This window comes from Haliotis rubra, unplaced genomic scaffold (assembly GCF_003918875.1).
Source record: "Haliotis rubra isolate DU_JTF1 unplaced genomic scaffold, ASM391887v1 Scf176, whole genome shotgun sequence".
NCBI lineage: Eukaryota > Metazoa > Mollusca > Gastropoda > Lepetellida > Haliotidae > Haliotis > Haliotis rubra.
Window position 1 is genome coordinate 1,134,207 of NW_025765736.1, and position 18,779 is coordinate 1,152,985.

Sequence of the window (18,779 nt, forward strand, 5' to 3'; positions counted from 1 at the left end):
CGTTACAACTGGAAACGAGAGATACAAATTGATTAACGATATTTGTTCATGTTCCACGGAAACATAATAATATTGATTATAATGTATCTGTTGATGATAATTGCTATCATTATGTTGGTGGTGGTGATTCTTATTGTAATGTTGTTGATGTGGATGATGTTAGTGACATAAAATTCCAAACGTAATGATTAAAAAGTTCTTGTAACGAATTCCATAATTATATCTTACGTACAGAAAACGTGTACCAAAGATACAGAGTCTTAAATTACACCTCATTTGTAGACATAGAGGCGGTTCTAACGATAAGTAACAACGGTGTGCGTTCGTTAAAACGAAATCAGCTTAAACTAAGCTAATCCGACCACCAAGCAGCGCTGATCATCCTAATGGGAACCTGAATATCGAATTTCGCAACAACGAATGGTCCCTCAGACGTCCAGATTCGATGAGAGGATGAAAATTAGAAGGAAAATTAACGTAAATAAGTAACTACTCACGTGGATTCAGTTCGTACGAGTGCCAGTAGGAGTTGGTGATGCTGACGATCATCACCAAGACTGTCACCATGCTGACAAACACTCCCAGCCAACGTAACCTCACAAACACTTCGTGTTCCCAGAACTCGCTAAGCACATGCCATTGATGCATTGACAGCTGAACCTCAGACTTAAACCGGTTTTTCTTTTTCCCTTTTTCTATCACCCGGTAAGCGTTGTATTGCTCCTGTTTATGTCTCCTTAACTCCTTGATGTCATCTTCCGAAAGGTATTTCCGTTCCAAATCCGGATGAACAAATTTTAATCCTTCCTGTCTTGCTTTTTTAACAGGCGTGGAAGTCCTTTCCTTTTTCCGTTCGGAATTTTCTATCATTTCGACACGACGTCGAAAAGACGCCCGTCTGTCACGTGACCATTTGGCCCACTGGGATCCAAGAGAAGCTCCAAGAAACTTGGCCCTGACGGAACTCCTGGACTTGGTGGAGCCCCCCTGGGAGGACCTGCTGATGGCGGAGCTCCTCCGGCTCCCACTTCTTTTGTCCCACTCCTCATCTATATGCTCCCGCTGGAGCCCCATCGGGGACAATGTATCCATAACAGCAGTACCCTGGGAGAAGTACTCGCTGTAGTTCGCGTGGCCAGGGCCGCTACTGTAATGGTCATTCATCCTTGACCGGTCTCTATTTTTCTTACTATCCGTTTTCATATCCTCCCGGCCTGTACTCCGGGCTTGTAACTCACGCCTATGGGCTTCAGCTTCCTCGGGGGTTAGACTCAATCCCCCCGTATCCCCCCTCGTCCGGGTCGAACCTCTTAAACTGTGTATACTTTCCTGTGAAGAAAATCCTGAAGTTATGGTCTCTCCTAATCCACTTGTTTCCGTTGAGCTCTGAGCGTGCAATCCATGTAGGCTTGGGGCCCTGTCAAGGTTTGTTGTTTCCGGGGACAGAAACTGCCTCCCTCCGTCTCGTCCTCCTCCACCTTCCCGCGTTGTGTCACGTGACTGGCTCAAGTTTCCCTTCCTATCCATGACTTGGGCTAGTCCCAGGTGTATGTATATATATTGGAGCGGCTCTTCGACTCACTCCAGCTGCCGCAGTGTGACTTCGGTCGATATCAACGCCATCCAGGTCTCTACCTGCAACACACACACAACAGTAACTCAACAGCTGTCTAGCTGTGCTCATATTTACTGAATGAAGTGCACGAACGGTCACACTCTGTTAAGCATAACAAAGCGCCCTGCCTACCCTCAGTGGAATTGTGTTCAAAGGCACAGTCTATATATGCATTGTAAAAGTGCTACAGTCCCAGACTGTTTATCGTTCAAAACGTTTCTGTTTTCGACATGTGTTTCGGAATCTGATCTGAGTTTCGATTGAAAAGACTTCATCATAATTTTCAGAACATCCTCTAATCATATTGAAATGAAATTGGGTTACAGACACGACACAGTAATTCAATGGATGAGAGCGTATATCAAGTCTGAAAAACATATACAGTTTATGAAATAGATTTTTAGAAAATGTCGAAACGTTTCCATGACGGAACAAAGTCAGAAGACTTTCCGAAGACTCATGATAATCACGATAATTTTAACTTTCGACGTCAGAGACAGGATGTTCCAGTAATATTCCACCTATATGGCGGCGATCTGTAAATGATCAAGTCTGGACCAGACAATTCAGTGACCAACACAGAATCATTGGTGCTACATGAACGGGTGAAGAGCGTGTAAGTGAATTGGGTTTTACACCCCTCGAGCCGTATCACCAGCCATTGGTTTCATACGCTATACCATGTGGGAAATCGAAATCAGGCATTTGGCGTGACGAGCAATCGCTTTAACCACTAGGCTATCCCCCGCCGCAACGGGCAAAGGAATGTGAATGACTTGCCTTTAACATTTTAAAAAATATTTCGGCCTGTTCCACAAACAATGCGATGGTTGTGCTACGACGACCGGAAGACCAATACCTAAACACAGCCTTACGACAGCCGTAACGTTACATTTGTTTTGTGAAACGGAGGACGGGCTCTTGTGGACATTGTGGTTTTGTGAAAAGGAGTACGGGCTCTTGTGGACATTGTGGTTTTGTGAAACGGAGGACGGGCTCTTGTGGACATTGTGGTTTTGTGAAACGGAGGACGGGCTCTTGTGGACATTGTGGTTTTGTGAAAAGGAGGACGGGCTCTTGTGGACATTGTGGTTTTGTGAAACGGAGGACGGGCTCTTGTGGACATTGTGGTTTTGTGAAAAGGAGTACGGGCTCTTGTGAACATTGTGGTTTTGTGAAAAGGAGTACGGGCTCTTGTGAACATTGTGGTTTTGTGAAAAGGAGTACGGGCTCTTGTGAACATTGTACACCTTCACGGATACCGTCGGTAGAGGGCACACACCAAGAAGCATAATCGGTACGACTTATAGATTCAAACACAACCAAAGGGTCCTGATACCTCAAAGAGACGGAACTCAGACCAACGAGCTAATGTCAATGCAAGACAAATCTTACGGATAACAACTTCTATATATGTTTACCACCACGTCTCTCGGCCATTTCTCGCCCCTTTTTCAGTAGGATAATTAACGTCGTGAACAGTACAGTATATATTTTGAGCCATTATTAGTCAACAAGCTTGTAACAATGGCTTGTAAGTGATCAACGTTGTTGACCTGCTACCTTTACATCGAAACCTCGCTTATCCGAACCACACCGTTTCTGTTGAAACTGTTCGCATTAACCAGTTTCCAGATTAACATGTCTCCGGAATACCAACTGCTGTGTATTTAGTAAGGAATGTGTACCTTGTTAAAAGCGGTCTCCCAATAAGCGAGGTGTCCAAAATAACAGGGTTTCACAGTATACAACTACAGGTTCTGTGAACACATTGGTCAAAGTAACGCCTATGTTCCCGGAATAACGACTGCAGCGGATTCAGTAAGGACTGTCTTGTTAAAAGTGGTCTCCCAATAAGCGAGGTGTCCGAAATAACAGGGTTTCACAGTATACAACTACAGGTTCTGTGAACACATTGGTCAAAGTAACGCCTATGTTCCCGGAATAACGACTGCAGCGGATTCAGTAAGGACTGTCTTGTTAAAAGTGGTCTCCCAGTAAGCGAGGTGTCCGAAATAACAGGGTTTCACAGTATACAACTACAGGTTCTGTGGACACACTGGGCAAAGTAACGCCTATGTTCCCGGAATAGCGACTGCAGCGTATACAGTAAGGACTGTCCTTTTAAAAGCGGTCTCCCAATAAACGAGGTGTTCGGTTAACAGGATGTCACAGTGTTCTGTGAAAACACTAGGCTAAGTAACGCTATTAAGTTCAGTAAAAGTGAATTAAGCTGAAGGTCATCGGGTCTGCGTCTAACGAACCATGAATGATTGATGGGGTTGATCATTACAAAACAAAGAGAATTTTCCTTTCATTGTTTTCTTAAATGTACGGCTTTAGTGTCTTCCTATTTATTCTTTGAAGCTACTTTGTTATTCTAAACATGGTAACATTACTCATTCCAATAGGATATTAAACAAGCCACGAGGCAGCAACAGTTCAGATGAACTAACTCTGTTCAAGGCACCCGTGAAGATCCGGGTTAGAATTGATCTTCAGTAACCCATGCTTGTCGTAAGAGGCGACTAACGGGATCGTGTGGTCAGGCTCGCTGCCTTGGTTGACAAATGTCATCGGTTCCCAATTGCGCACCCGCCGTGATATTGCTGGAATATTGCTAAAAGCGGCGTAAAATCAAACTCACTCACTCACCCAATTGCGCAGATCGATGCTCATGCTGTTGATCACTGGATTGTCTGGTCCAGACTCGATTATTTACAGACCGCTGCCATATAGCTGGAATATTGCTGAGTGTGGCGTAAAACTAAACTCACTCACTCACTGTTCAAAGCTGCTTGGAAAAGTATTTCAATTGAACCGAAACCTGGGTGCAAAATGTGGAAAATTTGTTGTTTATTTGTTTGTTTTTGTACGCCGTAGTCCGCAATAAGCGAGCTATGACGGCGGTCTGCAAATAATCACGTCTGGATCAGACAATCCAGTGACTGACATCATGAGCATCGATGTATTGGCACCTGATGACATGCTGCAAGCATGTCAGAGACTACAGAAGTTCCTTTAGTCGCCCCTAACGACAAACAGCGGTTGCTGATGATCAATTCTAACCTGGATCTTCACGGGCTTTCTGTGGCAATGGGATGAAATGACGCTATCAACGTTTTAACCGTGAGTACAGGCAAACCACGGACTGACTGAGTATGGTTTTACGCCGCGTTTAGCAATATTCCAGCAATATACACCAGAAATGGGCTTCACACATGTGGGAATCGAACCCGGGTCTTCGGCGTGACGAGCGAACGCTTTAACCACTGGGCTACCCCATCACATTTACCGTTAGAGGAGAGCCCGAGGTGATGCGGGTCTCAGATGTAGAAACCGCGATCACATGATCTTTCGACTCCTGTGGCGAGTAGTTATTGTCGGAGAATTTGGACACCCTTCGTCCGCCATAGGAAGAGATGTGCGCCCAGTTAACCATCACATATGTTCTTCCCCCATCGAGTTGGCCGTATATTTGTGACAATTTAACACCACAGAGCCCGTCTCCCAAACATGCATATTCACTCTCAGCGTCACCAGAGTAAGGCAGAAACACGGGTCTGACTTGAGACGTGTTTACAAAGCATTTAGTGCAAAGGCAATTTGCAAATTTCAACCCTTGTCTAAACAATGAACTGAACATCGATTTTACTGGCAAGTACACTCGAAGAATTCTCTGTTGCCAAGTTCATGGCGGATAATTTGGTGAGCAGTTCGTCACGGGAATGCTCCACGTGATCTGACCAATACAGCCTATGTAGAGGCACTGTCTCGGGAATTACCATTAAAACCTTTCATCTTTAACGGGCTTAGTCTTAACCCAGAGTCCCGGCAGTCGTTAGTGGATATCGTATGGGCAACTTCACCTTTACTCAGTTCCAACTACAGTGACTATTACTAATGTTAAGAACATGCCATCGTACTGGCGTATGCGTGACGCCATCTATATGACGTACATGTTCAAGTGATGTCATCTGCATGACGTATACGTTCAAGTGATGTCAACCACATGACGTTCATGTTCGAGTGATGTCATCTACATGACGTATACGTTCAAGTGATGTCATCTACATAACGTATACGTTCAAGTGATGTCATCTACATGACGTATACGTTCAAGTGATGTCACCTACATGACGTATACGTTCGAGTGATGTCATCTACATGACGTACATGTTCGAGTGATGTCATCTACATGACGTATACGTTCAAGTGATGTCATCTACATAACGTATACGTTCAAGTGATGTCACCTACATGACGTATACGTTCGAGTGATGTCATCTACATGACGTACATGTTCGAGTGATGTCATCTACATGACGTACATGTTCGAGTGATGTCATCTACATGACGTATACGTTCAAGTGATGTCATCTACATGACGTATACGTTCAAGTGATGTCATCTACATGACGTATACGTTCAAGTGATGTCATCTACATGACGTATACGTTCAAGTGATGTCATCTACATGACGTATACGTTCAAGTGATGTCATCTACATGACGTATACGTTCAAGTGATGTCATCTACATGACGTATACGTTCAAGTGATGTCATCTACATGACGACGTATACGTTCAAGTGATGTCATCTACATGACGTATACGTTCAAGTGATGTCATCTACATGACGTATACGTTCAAGTGATGTCATCTACATGACGTATACGTTCAAGTGATGTCATCTACATGACGTATACGTTCAAGTGATGTCATCTACATGACGTATACGTTCAAGTGATGTCATCTACATGACGTATACGTTCAAGTGATGTCATCTACATGACGTATACGTTCAAGTGATGTCATCTACATGACGTATATGTTCAAGTGATGTCATCTACATGACGTACATATTCAAGTGATGTCATCTACATGACGTACATATTCGAGTGATGTCATCTACATGACGTATACGTTCAAGTGATGTCATCTACATGACGTATACGTTCAAGTGATGTCATCTACATGACGTATACGTTCAAGTGATGTCATCTACATGACGTATACGTTCAAGTGATGTCATCTACATGACGTACATGTTCAAGTGATGTCATCTACATGACGTACATATTCGAGTGATGTCATCTACATGACGTAAACGTTCAACTGATGCCAAATGCATGACCTACATGTTCAAGGGACGCCAACTGTATGACTATTTGCAAGTGACGACAACCACCACACCACGCCACGCCACGCCACGCCACGCCTTTTGTGGTCTTCGACGATGGCATTCAACGACCGTTGACACTCGACACTGTACTTGACACTGTCTAATTTGACACTGCACATGCTCATTACCGGGTACAGATGCCGATAACTGTGTAGGGATGAGTGTCGGGATGAAGGTAGGGATGACTGCTGCTGGGAATCTGGCTATAGATGCACCTCACGCCGCGGAGACTCATCGCTGACTAAATATATTCAACGATCCTGTCAAGGACAGACTGGGTTGCCACCAACTCTACAGGTGGGCGTGCCGCTCTGTTGAACAACTGCTGGAGTTGCAAGCTGCTGCCCTCAGCGGGAGGTCGCAGATGAGGTATCATAACAACGTCTTCCTTTACAGCGGAGGTCTGTCAGCATGTCAGGATATTTCCAGCAACTCCTCCTTACACCAGGAAAGAATGTGGTTGCCGAGCCGACAGATACATCCACAACTCAGAGTGGTTCAGAAGCTCCTTGGTGCATCCATTTCATATTTGGTTGCCGAGCTGCCAGGTACCTCCATTTCACACCAAGGATCAGTGTGGTTGCCGAGCTGCCAGGTACCTCCACTTCACACCAAGGATCAGTGTGGTTGCCGAGCTGCCAGGTACCTCCACTTCACGCCAAGGATCAGTGTGGTTGCCGAGCTGCCAGGTACCTCCACTTCACACCAAGGATCAGTGTGGTTGCCGAGCTGCCAGGTAGCTCCACTTCACACCAAGGATCAGTGTGGTTGCCGAGCTGCCATGTACCTCCACTTCACGCCAAGGATCAGTGTGGTTGCCGAGCTGCCAGGTAGCTCCACTTCACACCAAGGATCAGTGTGGTTGCCGAGCTGCCAGGTACCTCCACTTCACGCCAAGGATCAGTGTGCTTGCCGAGCTGCCAGGTAGCTCCACTTCACACCAAGGATCAGTGTGGTTGCCGAGCTGCCAGGTACCTCCACTTCACAAGGGCCAAGGATCAGTGTGGTTCACACCAAGGCCGAGCTGCCAGGTACCTCCACTTCACACCAAGGATCAGTGTGGTTGCCCTAAGCTGCCAGGTACCTCCACTTCACACCAAGGATCAGTGTGGTTGCCGAGCTGCCAGGTACCTCCACTTCACACCAAGGATCAGTGTGGTTGCCGAGCTGCCAGGTACCTCCACTTCACGCCAAGGATCAGTGTGGTTGCCGAGCTGCCAGGTACCTCCACTTCACGCCAAGGATCAGTGTGGTTGCCGAGCTGCCAGGTACCTCCACTTCACGCCAGGACCAGGATCAGTGTGCTTGCCGAGCTGCCATGTACCTCCACTTCACGCCAAGGATCAGTGTGGCTGCCCAACTGCCAGGTACCTCCACTTCACACCAAGGATCAGTGTGCTTGCCGAGTAACCAGGTACCTCCATTTCACACCAAGGATCAGTGTGGCTGCCCAACTGCCAGGTACCTCCACTTCACACCAAGGATCAGTGTGGTTGCCGAACTGCCAGGTACCTCCACTTCACACCAAGGGTCAGTGTGGTACCTCCACTTGCCGAGCTGCCAGGTACCTCCACTTCACGCCAAGGATCAGTGTGGTTGCCAAGCTGCCAGGTACCTCCACTTCACGCCAAGGATCAGTGTGGTTGCTAAGCTGCCAGGTACCTCCACTTCACACCAAGGATCAGTGTGGCTTGCCGAGCTGCCAGGTACCTCCACTTCACGCCAAGGATCAGTGTGGTTGCCGAGTGCCCAAGCTGCCAGGTACCTCCACTTCACACCAAGGATCAGTGTGGCTGCCGAGCTGCCAGGTACCTCCACTTCACACCAAGGATCAGTGTGGTTGCCGAGCTGCCAGGTACCTCCACTTCACACCAAGGATCAGTGTGGTTGCCGAGCTGCCAGGTACCTCCACTTCACGCCAAGGATCAGTGTGGTTGCCGAGCTGCCAGGTACCTCCACTTCACGCCAAGGATCAGTGTGGTTGCCGAGTAACCAGGTACCTCCACTTCACGCCAAGGATCAGTGTGCTTGCCGAGCAACCAGGTACCTCCACTTCACACCAAGGATCAGTGTGGCTGCCCAACTGCCAGGTACCTCCACTTCACACCAAGGATCAGTGTGCTTGCCGAGCTGCCAGGTACCTCCACTTAACACCAAGGATCAGTGTGGTTGCCGAGCTGAAAGGATCAGTGTGGCTGCCGAGTAACCAGGTACCTCCGCTTCACACCAAGGATCAGTGTGGGTACCGAGCCGCCAAGTACTTCCACAGCCCATTAAGTATTAATGTGACTCCTGACATCAAGGTACATCCACTTCTCAGTAACCATCTGTGTGGTTCTCACAAATGATTGATGGCGTTCGGAGCTTCCCTGACAAGCATTTTCAAGCAGCTTCAATCGAAACACTCGACTGACAACCATCCAGAAGTACCTTCCGGGACATTAATATCAATAACCTATTTTGTGTTTACTACGAACACCAATGATCCAGCAATCATAAGACAATGTGTAGACACCAGACCTCATCTAGGCACCATCTAGTCACAAACAAACAACAAGCACTGGGTACTGAAACGTACATATCCCGCGGGAATCTATTTAAAGCATGAATTTGTTTTCACCTCCTCAGAGTGAGAGAGTATAGTTTTACGCCGGATTTAGTCCTATTCCAGCAATATCAAGGCGGGGGACACCAGAAATGGGCTTCATACATTGTACCATATGGGTAATCGAACCCGGGTCTTTGGCGTGACGAGCGAACGCTTTAACCACTAGGCTACCCCACCGCCCCCCACTCCTCAGAAGCCAAGTTGCGGCACATGCAACACATCTCTGTAAACATTTCCAATATGAATCGAACATTTCCTAATTCACAGAACATATGAAGCATCAATGATCAAATTTTGAACACCACGAGTTTTCTCAATTTGCCTGCTATAGGAATTTGTTGGACATGTGTAACTAAATCCCTATTGCATAGACAAATTGGATATGTGTAGACAAGAATCTCGATGGACAAGTGTTCGATATAACACCTGTATTAGAAAACTTAAGTGAGCCGCTGCATGATAGATAATGATAACACAATGTGTTTGTGTTGTATTATCTATATCCTAATTATTACCTAGATCAGTCCACCAATGAGATTCATACTATATTCTCAGACAATTAAAGAAAACAAAACTCAAGGAAGACGTTAACGCTGAAGGTTTACAAAATATCCTTCTCAACCTATCGGGTACCCATCAGCTGCTGGTGCACATGCGTATCCAGACACTACTTGTTTCCTAACATCATTACCATGAGTCAATATGTACACAAGTCACTGTCACAAAGTACCTGCGCCGATAACGTTCGATTAAAGTCAGATACTGATTTTTTCCCAGGCCTGTACAGAATTCGTCAACGGTCACATTAAGCTATCCATAATTTTTATGTGTTTCTCCTCCAATCTCAGCCAGCAAGAAAACAGGCGGGTGAAGACGTATTTTTAAAGATGAGAAATTACAAGGACTGTATGACGTTAATTGTATAGCATATTTCATGGAATTTCAAAATATAGGTGACTTGGTAACAGTCTTAAAATAAATGTATGATGTAGGCTAGATTGCTTTGTTTTTTAATTAAATATTGATGAAAGACCGAGATGACCGGGGACTTTTTGATTTTATGGTTGTGCAAAGGTTAAGGTATGACAGCAGGGCCCAAATGTCCACAGCGGCGGTTACAACTGAGATAAGTTCAGGGTGGTAGGGAGATGGGTAACACAGAGGAACTCTGGATATCCTTAGTTATTATAGTAGAATCCGTTTGTTCAGAGACCATATATACTGCTCACACTTTGCTAAGGATCACAAACCTTCACAACTTTATTTAAACGTAGATTCATAATTTGAAATTGTATCCGTTTAAAACTGGATAAATAATAATATGGTAACCCCTCTTTAGGCAAACAGCCACTTTAATCTAACCTTATGCACTTGATACATGGGTAACCATAAATATGGTTTTCATGGCACAATCAACCATTTTGCAAATCATGGAACGAGTCATTGACAAGTACACAACACTTGTAAATAGCACGTATGGGATCCACAAGATGAAATGACACACGGAAACCTAGGATCCATGCTTACAATAAGCTTAGATTTTAAGATCCAATTTTACCCCACATCATAGTTTTCTGTTGAGTCCATAATTTTATCCTTAGAAAAGTGTGAATAGTATATATTTTAACAAAGTTAAACCCTTGAAAATATATCAGTCACTGAGTATAGTGTATCGCCTCATTTAACAATATTCCATCAGTATCATAGGATGCGACACCAGAAATGGGCTTCACATATTGTACCGATGTGGGGAATCGAACCGGGTCTTCGGTGTGACGAGCGAACGCTTTAACCACTAGGCTACCCCTCAGACGGAGTTCAGTGAAGTGGATTTGCTGCGACCGAGCAGCGACACACTCCTTTTGTTTCCGTATTCACAACTTATGTCAAAAATATATTATTGTCCTTTTTTGGAAGAAAAGAGGAATAGAAATGGCACCTTGCCGATTGGAGTAATTTAATCTAGCACTACCCCTTTATATCCATCTGCTGTTGAATGCTCTATATGTTATGTTTGTTCAACTTGTTTTTAACCCGGCAATATTCCAGATATACAACGACTGCCTGTAAATATTCGACTCCATAGCAATTGTACACCGGGGACAGTAAAGGGCAACGGTTGGCGCCTTGGATCGATGACGTACAATGAGGTCACCCTGCCGACCACCTGTTTCATTACGTACTACTTATATACATTGCTATGTTTGACCCACATGTCTCGGAATCCCAAAGTGGCTGTTGTCATCGTAATACTGATGTGTGTGCCACCAAGAGAGTGAGTGAGCGACTTCAGTTTTACGCCGCATTCATCAATATTTGAGGAAAATCACGTCAGGGAACATCTGAAATTGGCTACACACAATCTACCTATGTAGGGGATCGAACCCGGGACTTCGGTGTGACGAGTGAACCATTTACCCACTAGGCTATCGACCACCCCTTCCCCAAGACGGCAACCGTGAGATGTTCTCGGATGGAGAGTGTCCGCCATTGGTACACCATCTGGCAATATGCCCCACACTGGCGCAGCTCGACAAGTATATAGATGGCTGACAAGACTAAGGTCAGTTAATCATCAGAACGTCATCAGGGTGTCGTGCAAGTATCGCCCAACATGGTGGACACACCAGGTATTGATCTACACGCAAGAAATTAATTTCACGGACGTTTACTGCTATTAAACCTTCAGTATGATTCCATCAGTTCCCTCTTTCGTCGGTAGTATAGATATAGTTCCTACACGGTGGGAGGCCCGTGGTGCCGATATCAGACCACAAAACATGAATGCCTTATTGTACTGAGAATACCCTGTCTGGTACATGAGATAGAGACCAATATACGCCGTATTGTACTGAGAATACTTCATCTGGTACATGAGATAGAAGTCAGTATACGCCGTATTGTACAGAGAATACCCTATCTGGTAGTGAGTGAGTGAGTGAGTTTAGTTTTACGCCGCACTCAGCAATATTCCAGCTATATGGCGGCGGTCTGTAAATAATCGAGTCTGGACCAGACAATCCAGTGATCAACAGTATGAGCATCGATCTGAGCAATTGGGAACCGATGACATGTGTCAACCAAGTCAGCGAGCCTGACCACCCGATCCCGTTAGTCGCCTCTTACGACAAGCATAGTCGCCTTTTGTGGCAAGCATGGGTTGCTGAAGACCTATTCTACCCCGGATCTTCACGGGTCCCCTATCGGGTACATGAGGTAGAGGCCAACATACGCCGTATTGTACATAGGATAGAGACCCCATCTGTCCACTACGTCAGTAAACACAGACCTATCAAAGTGGAACACGATCAATAACATTATTGGTCTACAAACAAGAGTTCAGTGTGGCGTGGTTACGTTCACATGTCGATCCTCAATACAACACATGAATTAGTCATATCACTTGCACATCAATGCAGCTCCATGCAGCTACTCACATCATTACAGCTCCAGCTCACATCACAGCTCCATCACATCACTGCAGCTCCATACTCACATCCACATCAGCTCCATACTCACATCACAGCTCCATACTCTCCATCATCAGCTGCAGCTCCATACTCACATCACTCCATACTCACATCACTGCAGCTCCATACTCACATCACTGCAGCTCCATACTCACATCACATCACTCACATCATTACAGCTCCATACTAACATCACTACAGCTCCATATCACATCACTGCAGCTCCATAACATCACTGCTCACATCACTGCAGCTCCATACTCACATCACTGCAGCTCCATACTCACATCACTACAGCTCCATACATCACATCTACACTGCAGCTCCATACTCACATCATTACAGCTCCATACTCACATCATTACAGCTCCACTGCAGCACATCTACAGCTCCATACTCATCACTCCAGCTCCATACTCACATCACTGCAGCTCCATACTCACATCACTGCAGCTCCATACTCACATCATTACAGCTCCATACTCACATCATTACAGCTCCATACTCACATCACTCCAGCTCCATACTCACATCACTACAGCTCCATACTCACATCATTACAGCTCCATACTCACATCATTACAGCTCCATACTCACATCATTACAGCTCCATACTCACATCACTCCAGCTCCATACTGACATCACTGCAGCTCCATACTCACATCATTACAGCTCCTTACTCACATCATTACAGCTCCATACTCACATCACTCCAGCTCCATACTCACATCACTGCAGCTCTATACTCACATCATAACAGCTCCACAAGCCACACAATGAAGACATTCCGGACAATGACAATACACTGACTTCACATCACATTACCTGACTTCACGTAACTTCACCTGACTTCACATCACATAACCTGACTTCACATCACATTACCTGACTTCACATCACATCCTGACTTCACCTGACTTCACATCCTTTCTACAGCACAACAAATACAGAAAATGGCTTCCACCTTTTCACGAATAAAGCAAGTGTTTAAATAACGCGTGTTTTCCGGAGAAGTCCTCATCGTCACGGACGCTGGCGATTGTTCGTGTAACACGTGCAAACATAATTAGCAAATGTTACACATACTCACACTCCATCGATAATGCATTCACAAAGGTTCTTTTGTTATTTCCGCCATCACGGAAATCAGGGTCGAATACCAGATAGCAGATATTGCTGCCATACGCGCGCCCATCAATATAAACACGAGTGTTTAATACAAACGAGTTTCACAATGAGCAGGATCGATGCATGTTCTCAACATTCTACACAGTTGGGCCGTGATTAATGTGAAAATGACGAACTTTCCCCATGCGGGGCACGTGGTTGACAATATTACCAAATACATGATATGCTGGTTTAAATCAGTGTAGCTCAGCTATCAGGACTTATCACCCCTTGTATATATGAGGTGTGTATATCGGTGAGTCAGTGAGTGAGCACTATTCCAGCTATATTACGATAGGGCCACCAGAAAATGGCTTCATGCATTGTACCCATATATGAAATATCCCGGGTCTTTTAGCAATATTCCAGCTATATTACGATAGGGCCACAAGAAAATGGCTTCATGCAATGTACCAATATATGAAATATCCCGGGTCTTTTAGCAATATTCTAGCTATATTGCGATAGGGCCACCAGAAAATGGCTTCATGCATTGTGCCAATATATGAAATATCCCGGGTCTTTTAGCAATATTCCAGCTATAATCCGATAGGGCCACCAGAAAATGGCTTCATGTATTGTACCCATGAATGAAATCAAACCCGGGTCTTCGGCATGACGAGCGAACGTTTTAACTAATAAGCTATCCCACCACCCATGATCACAACAACACTCTACAACATCTTCTACGGCCGTGTCGACGCTTACTATTGTTCCTTACAGCTGCCGGTTCCAGTATTTGGCAAGTTCCATTATCTCTTTAAAGAAAATACCTATTGGGTCGAAACATATATATGATTAGCTTTGCGTATGTGTTTTGAATATTTCCGGATCGATCAGAAATGGATAAACACTCGATACAAACGTGAAATCACTCGATCAATTCACACGGCTGAAATAAACATAGGTTACCGTTAACTCATTAATCACGGGATCATCACGGGGTGGTAGTATCAGATGTTCTACATGCATGTTTAACCCGTGGAGATCCGAGTTAGAATTGATCTTCAGCAACCTTGTCGTAAGAGGCGACTAACAGGATCGGGTGGTCAGGATCGCTGACTTTGTTGATGTATGCCATCGCATCCCATTCGTGCAGATCAATCCTCGAGTGTCAGTCACTGGATTGTCTGGTCCAGACTCGAGTTTTTACAGACAACTGTCATATCGCTGGAATATTACCGGGTACGGCGTTAAACGACCCCGAATTCGAAAATACATGTGTTTATGAAGCCGCGCTAACCTTATGTGCATACAAGTTCGTTGTGTTTTAAAGGCATAAAATATTCCAAATCCACTGAAATTCTAAAAAATATATTCAAATTCCGTCTGATATTGAATAAACTTGAACATGTTCGTGGCGCCATCTTTGAGTTATTATTTTGCATGCAGCCTCAAAACTATATCCAAATATTGATTTCAGTCGATTGCTGATCCTCATGTTCAGCATGACGATGAACAGACCTCGTAAAATATGCATGATGCATGATGTGTCGTGGTGTTTTTATCATAACAAACATGCATAAACTGGCACGCAGATTAAGCAAGACATGCTCGGGTTTCGAATTTGTGTGGTTGAAGATAATCATCGTGATTCAAAATATCCATATGCTGTCGCTATCGCAGTTATTTACTGTTTAAATGTCAGCGTGATCAAGATTTTTAAAGAAATTATCATTACAATAATGACGATGTCCTGTTATACACTTGAATACGAGTAACCGCTCATGAGTCTGGATCTGTGTGATGAGCCACAACAAAATAATGAAGCTTTCATCTGAGAAATACCTATGTTCTAAACCCAAATTTCAATTGGAAGCACACAGAACCCCATTCAGTTAAAGATTCAACCACCAGGACACAGCTCACCGACCACAAACAACTCACCGAACACAGGTACGTCTTTGAATCCCTCCCTCACCTGCTGACCACTCTAGTCCTCCAATACAAGTGACATACCGTCCTCCGTCCGCTGACCAACCATTGATGCCATATTGTATTACCCGCTAATCATCCGCCCCCTTCCCCATCCTTCCCCGAAGGCACCTCGGTGCCACGCCGTGCGTGATAAGTTTCCTCGATCAGGGCGTGTCATGTACGACGACCAGGGCCCTTATTCTCAAAACGTTCGTAGCCCTAAGAATTCTTAACTTTGATCGTAGCCAATGTGTTAAGAATGGACTTAAGAAGTCCGTAGGGCTACGCACATTTCGAGAATAGCTAGCCAGCCCTGCCCGCTTTGCTCACCAACCTTGCCATGATCTCGCTAACGTTTTGGGCTCTGAACTGAACTGAACTTTTCTCGATGTTTATCATGAAAGCTTGAATGTGCATTTATATCCTTGATACTGGGGATGTTGTCACGCTTTAATTTTCAAGCACAGTAATTCTACTTTAAAACATGTCAGAATTTTGTTTACCAAAGTAGTTACAAATAATCAAATTCCTGTCAGGTACTATATAGATATCTACACTCACTCATACACTTAGAAAGACGTGCGCAAAAATCTATTTCGCCGAGAGACTAGACCCACAACGGTAGTAATGAAACTAATGATTTTGAAAGAATGAAATGTATTTACAAATGACGAAAATTTCGAAAAATTGGAAAATAAATCAAAAACAATGGTTGCCTAATATCAGAGATTATACTTCTGTTTCCGGATTTAGCGAAGTGTAACATTTGTCACCGCCATTACTGACGCCATCTTGTCACGTGATCCACGCCCATAGGCCACGGGCGTTTGGTATCTTGGTAAACAGCTGTAATTACATGCCCCTGATGTTTATCTATTATGTAATGTGCCGATTCCACATCATCAGCCTCATCACCTAAGGATCAATAAGGAGACTTGCAGGCAGTTTCATCATATCAACAGAAGTCTGCAAACAGTGCCAAGGGCTCTACGACATTACATCATGGCTTAGCAACGCATGTTCGTATTGACACTGCTAAAAACGTGCAATTATAGACATTTCAACTTTACTTGTACTTTGTAATGTCAGAGCAGCTTGTCACGAGGGATGCACGTGCTGTCGATGTTAGAGTAAATATTGCATCAAGGTTCGAATTTATCACAATATTATTTTGTTTTGAGTGGGGATTTCTTGTAAGTATTTGAAAACGTATTGATTATAACCATACCGCGTATGTATGAGAGAGAGTGAGTGAGTGGGTGATAACGCCGTTCTGAACAGTATTTCAATATATATCGTCTGGTGTCTGCTTTTTTGTGCGAGAAAAACCCGTAGTGATGTATGCAGTCCTCAGACGTTTACCATTTTGTGAAACATCCAAATATATATCGCTTGTGTCTGCTTAATGTGGGAACAAAACACGAAGCGATGCGGTTATGTGTGTGAGTTTGGTTTTATGCCGCTGTTAGCAATATCACAGCAATATCACGGCAGGGACACCAGAAATAGGCTTCACACATTGTACCCATGTGGGGAATCGAACCCGGGTCTTCGGCGCGACAAGCGAACGCGATAACCACTAGGCTACCCCACTGCTCAGTGTTTCAGGTCTCAGACGTTGGGTGAACCCCACGAGCGCGGTCATGGTGTTGTCAAAGCTGGAAACATGATCGTATCGAGGAGGGTTTAGGCCGTGAAAAACATCAGTATGGAGAACACGTTGCTTGATTTATTTTAGTGCAAGATTAGCAGATGTTGATGTAAGTTTGTTTGTTGAATGCGCTGAATGCCTACTACGTGGAAATAAAGAATTAAACCAGTGGTTGACGTCATGAGCAACGATCCACGCAACGATCCAAATCATCGAGTCTGACTATCTAAACCTCTTAACTGCCTCGCACGACCTGCAATGACTGCTTGAGACCAAACAGGCATCTACATGTATATATAACCATTTAAATGACAGTTTAAAGTTATATTTTTCTGTGATATCTGTGTTTAGTTGATATTTGGTGTAGTCTGCAGAATATATAACTCTAGTTTCGCTGAATGTGGGTACGGTGGGGTAGCCTAGTAGGAAAAGCGTCCCCTCGTCACGCCGAAGACCCGGGTTCGATTCCCCACATGGGTACAATGTGTGAAGCCCATTTCCGGTGTCCCCCGCCGTGATATTGCCGGAATATTGCTAAAAGCGGCTTAAAACCATACTCACTCTCCGCGACTGATTTAATTAAGGTTCCAGGCATCAGCAAAGTAAGCACGTTGCCTCCCACCTGTCCGAAGGTGTTGTGTGAGAGCAACTGATTCAGTAATCAGGAAGACTAGGGACGGCTTGACGCCGCTCTAAACGATACTGCAACCATTCATCAGTCTTCCCGTGAAGCTGACAGTAACGATGTGAGGATAGAACATGTCTTGTTAATTATCAGTAAAATCATTCATCACGATTCCCACCTCTGAGTACGTCACGACATATTGTGGTACTGATGTACTTTAGCCAGAAAATAATTAACACAGAACCTGTCGTTTTCTCCTATGATTATATACAAAGGAGCGGCGTAGGTGTGCTAAACCATGACGTCCTAATTTATTTGAAAAACCAAACCAAACTATTTTGGCACAAAAGTAATAGTGAGTGAGTGAGTTTAGTTTTACGCTTCACACATTGTACCCATCTGGGGAATCGAACCCTGGTCTTCTAAGCTTCGTGACGAGCGAACGCTTTAACCACGAGGCTACCCAACCGCCCCCACAACATTGATAAGGATAATGGTTTTGTTCTGTTACGGGGATCCACCCAAACAAAACCGACACACC

The 18,779-nt window shown here is 44.7% G+C and overlaps 1 protein-coding gene across 3 annotated transcripts in view; it reads right to left on the bottom strand.

Moving 5' to 3' along the window:
• Positions 1–18,779, bottom strand: part of LOC124273075 — a 166,417-nt gene that overhangs the window by 62,634 nt on the left and 85,004 nt on the right. For 2 of the 3 annotated variants that reach the window (XM_046708287.1, XM_046708286.1), the window contains exon 2: positions 498–1,635. In XM_046708287.1, the coding sequence (XP_046564243.1) occupies positions 498–1,527 (1,030 nt within the window). In that variant the 5' untranslated portion in view covers positions 1,528–1,635. Of the gene's footprint in view, positions 1–497; positions 1,636–15,932; positions 16,066–18,779 lie in introns of those variants that run through there. The other variant, XM_046708288.1, reaches the window with a different exon arrangement.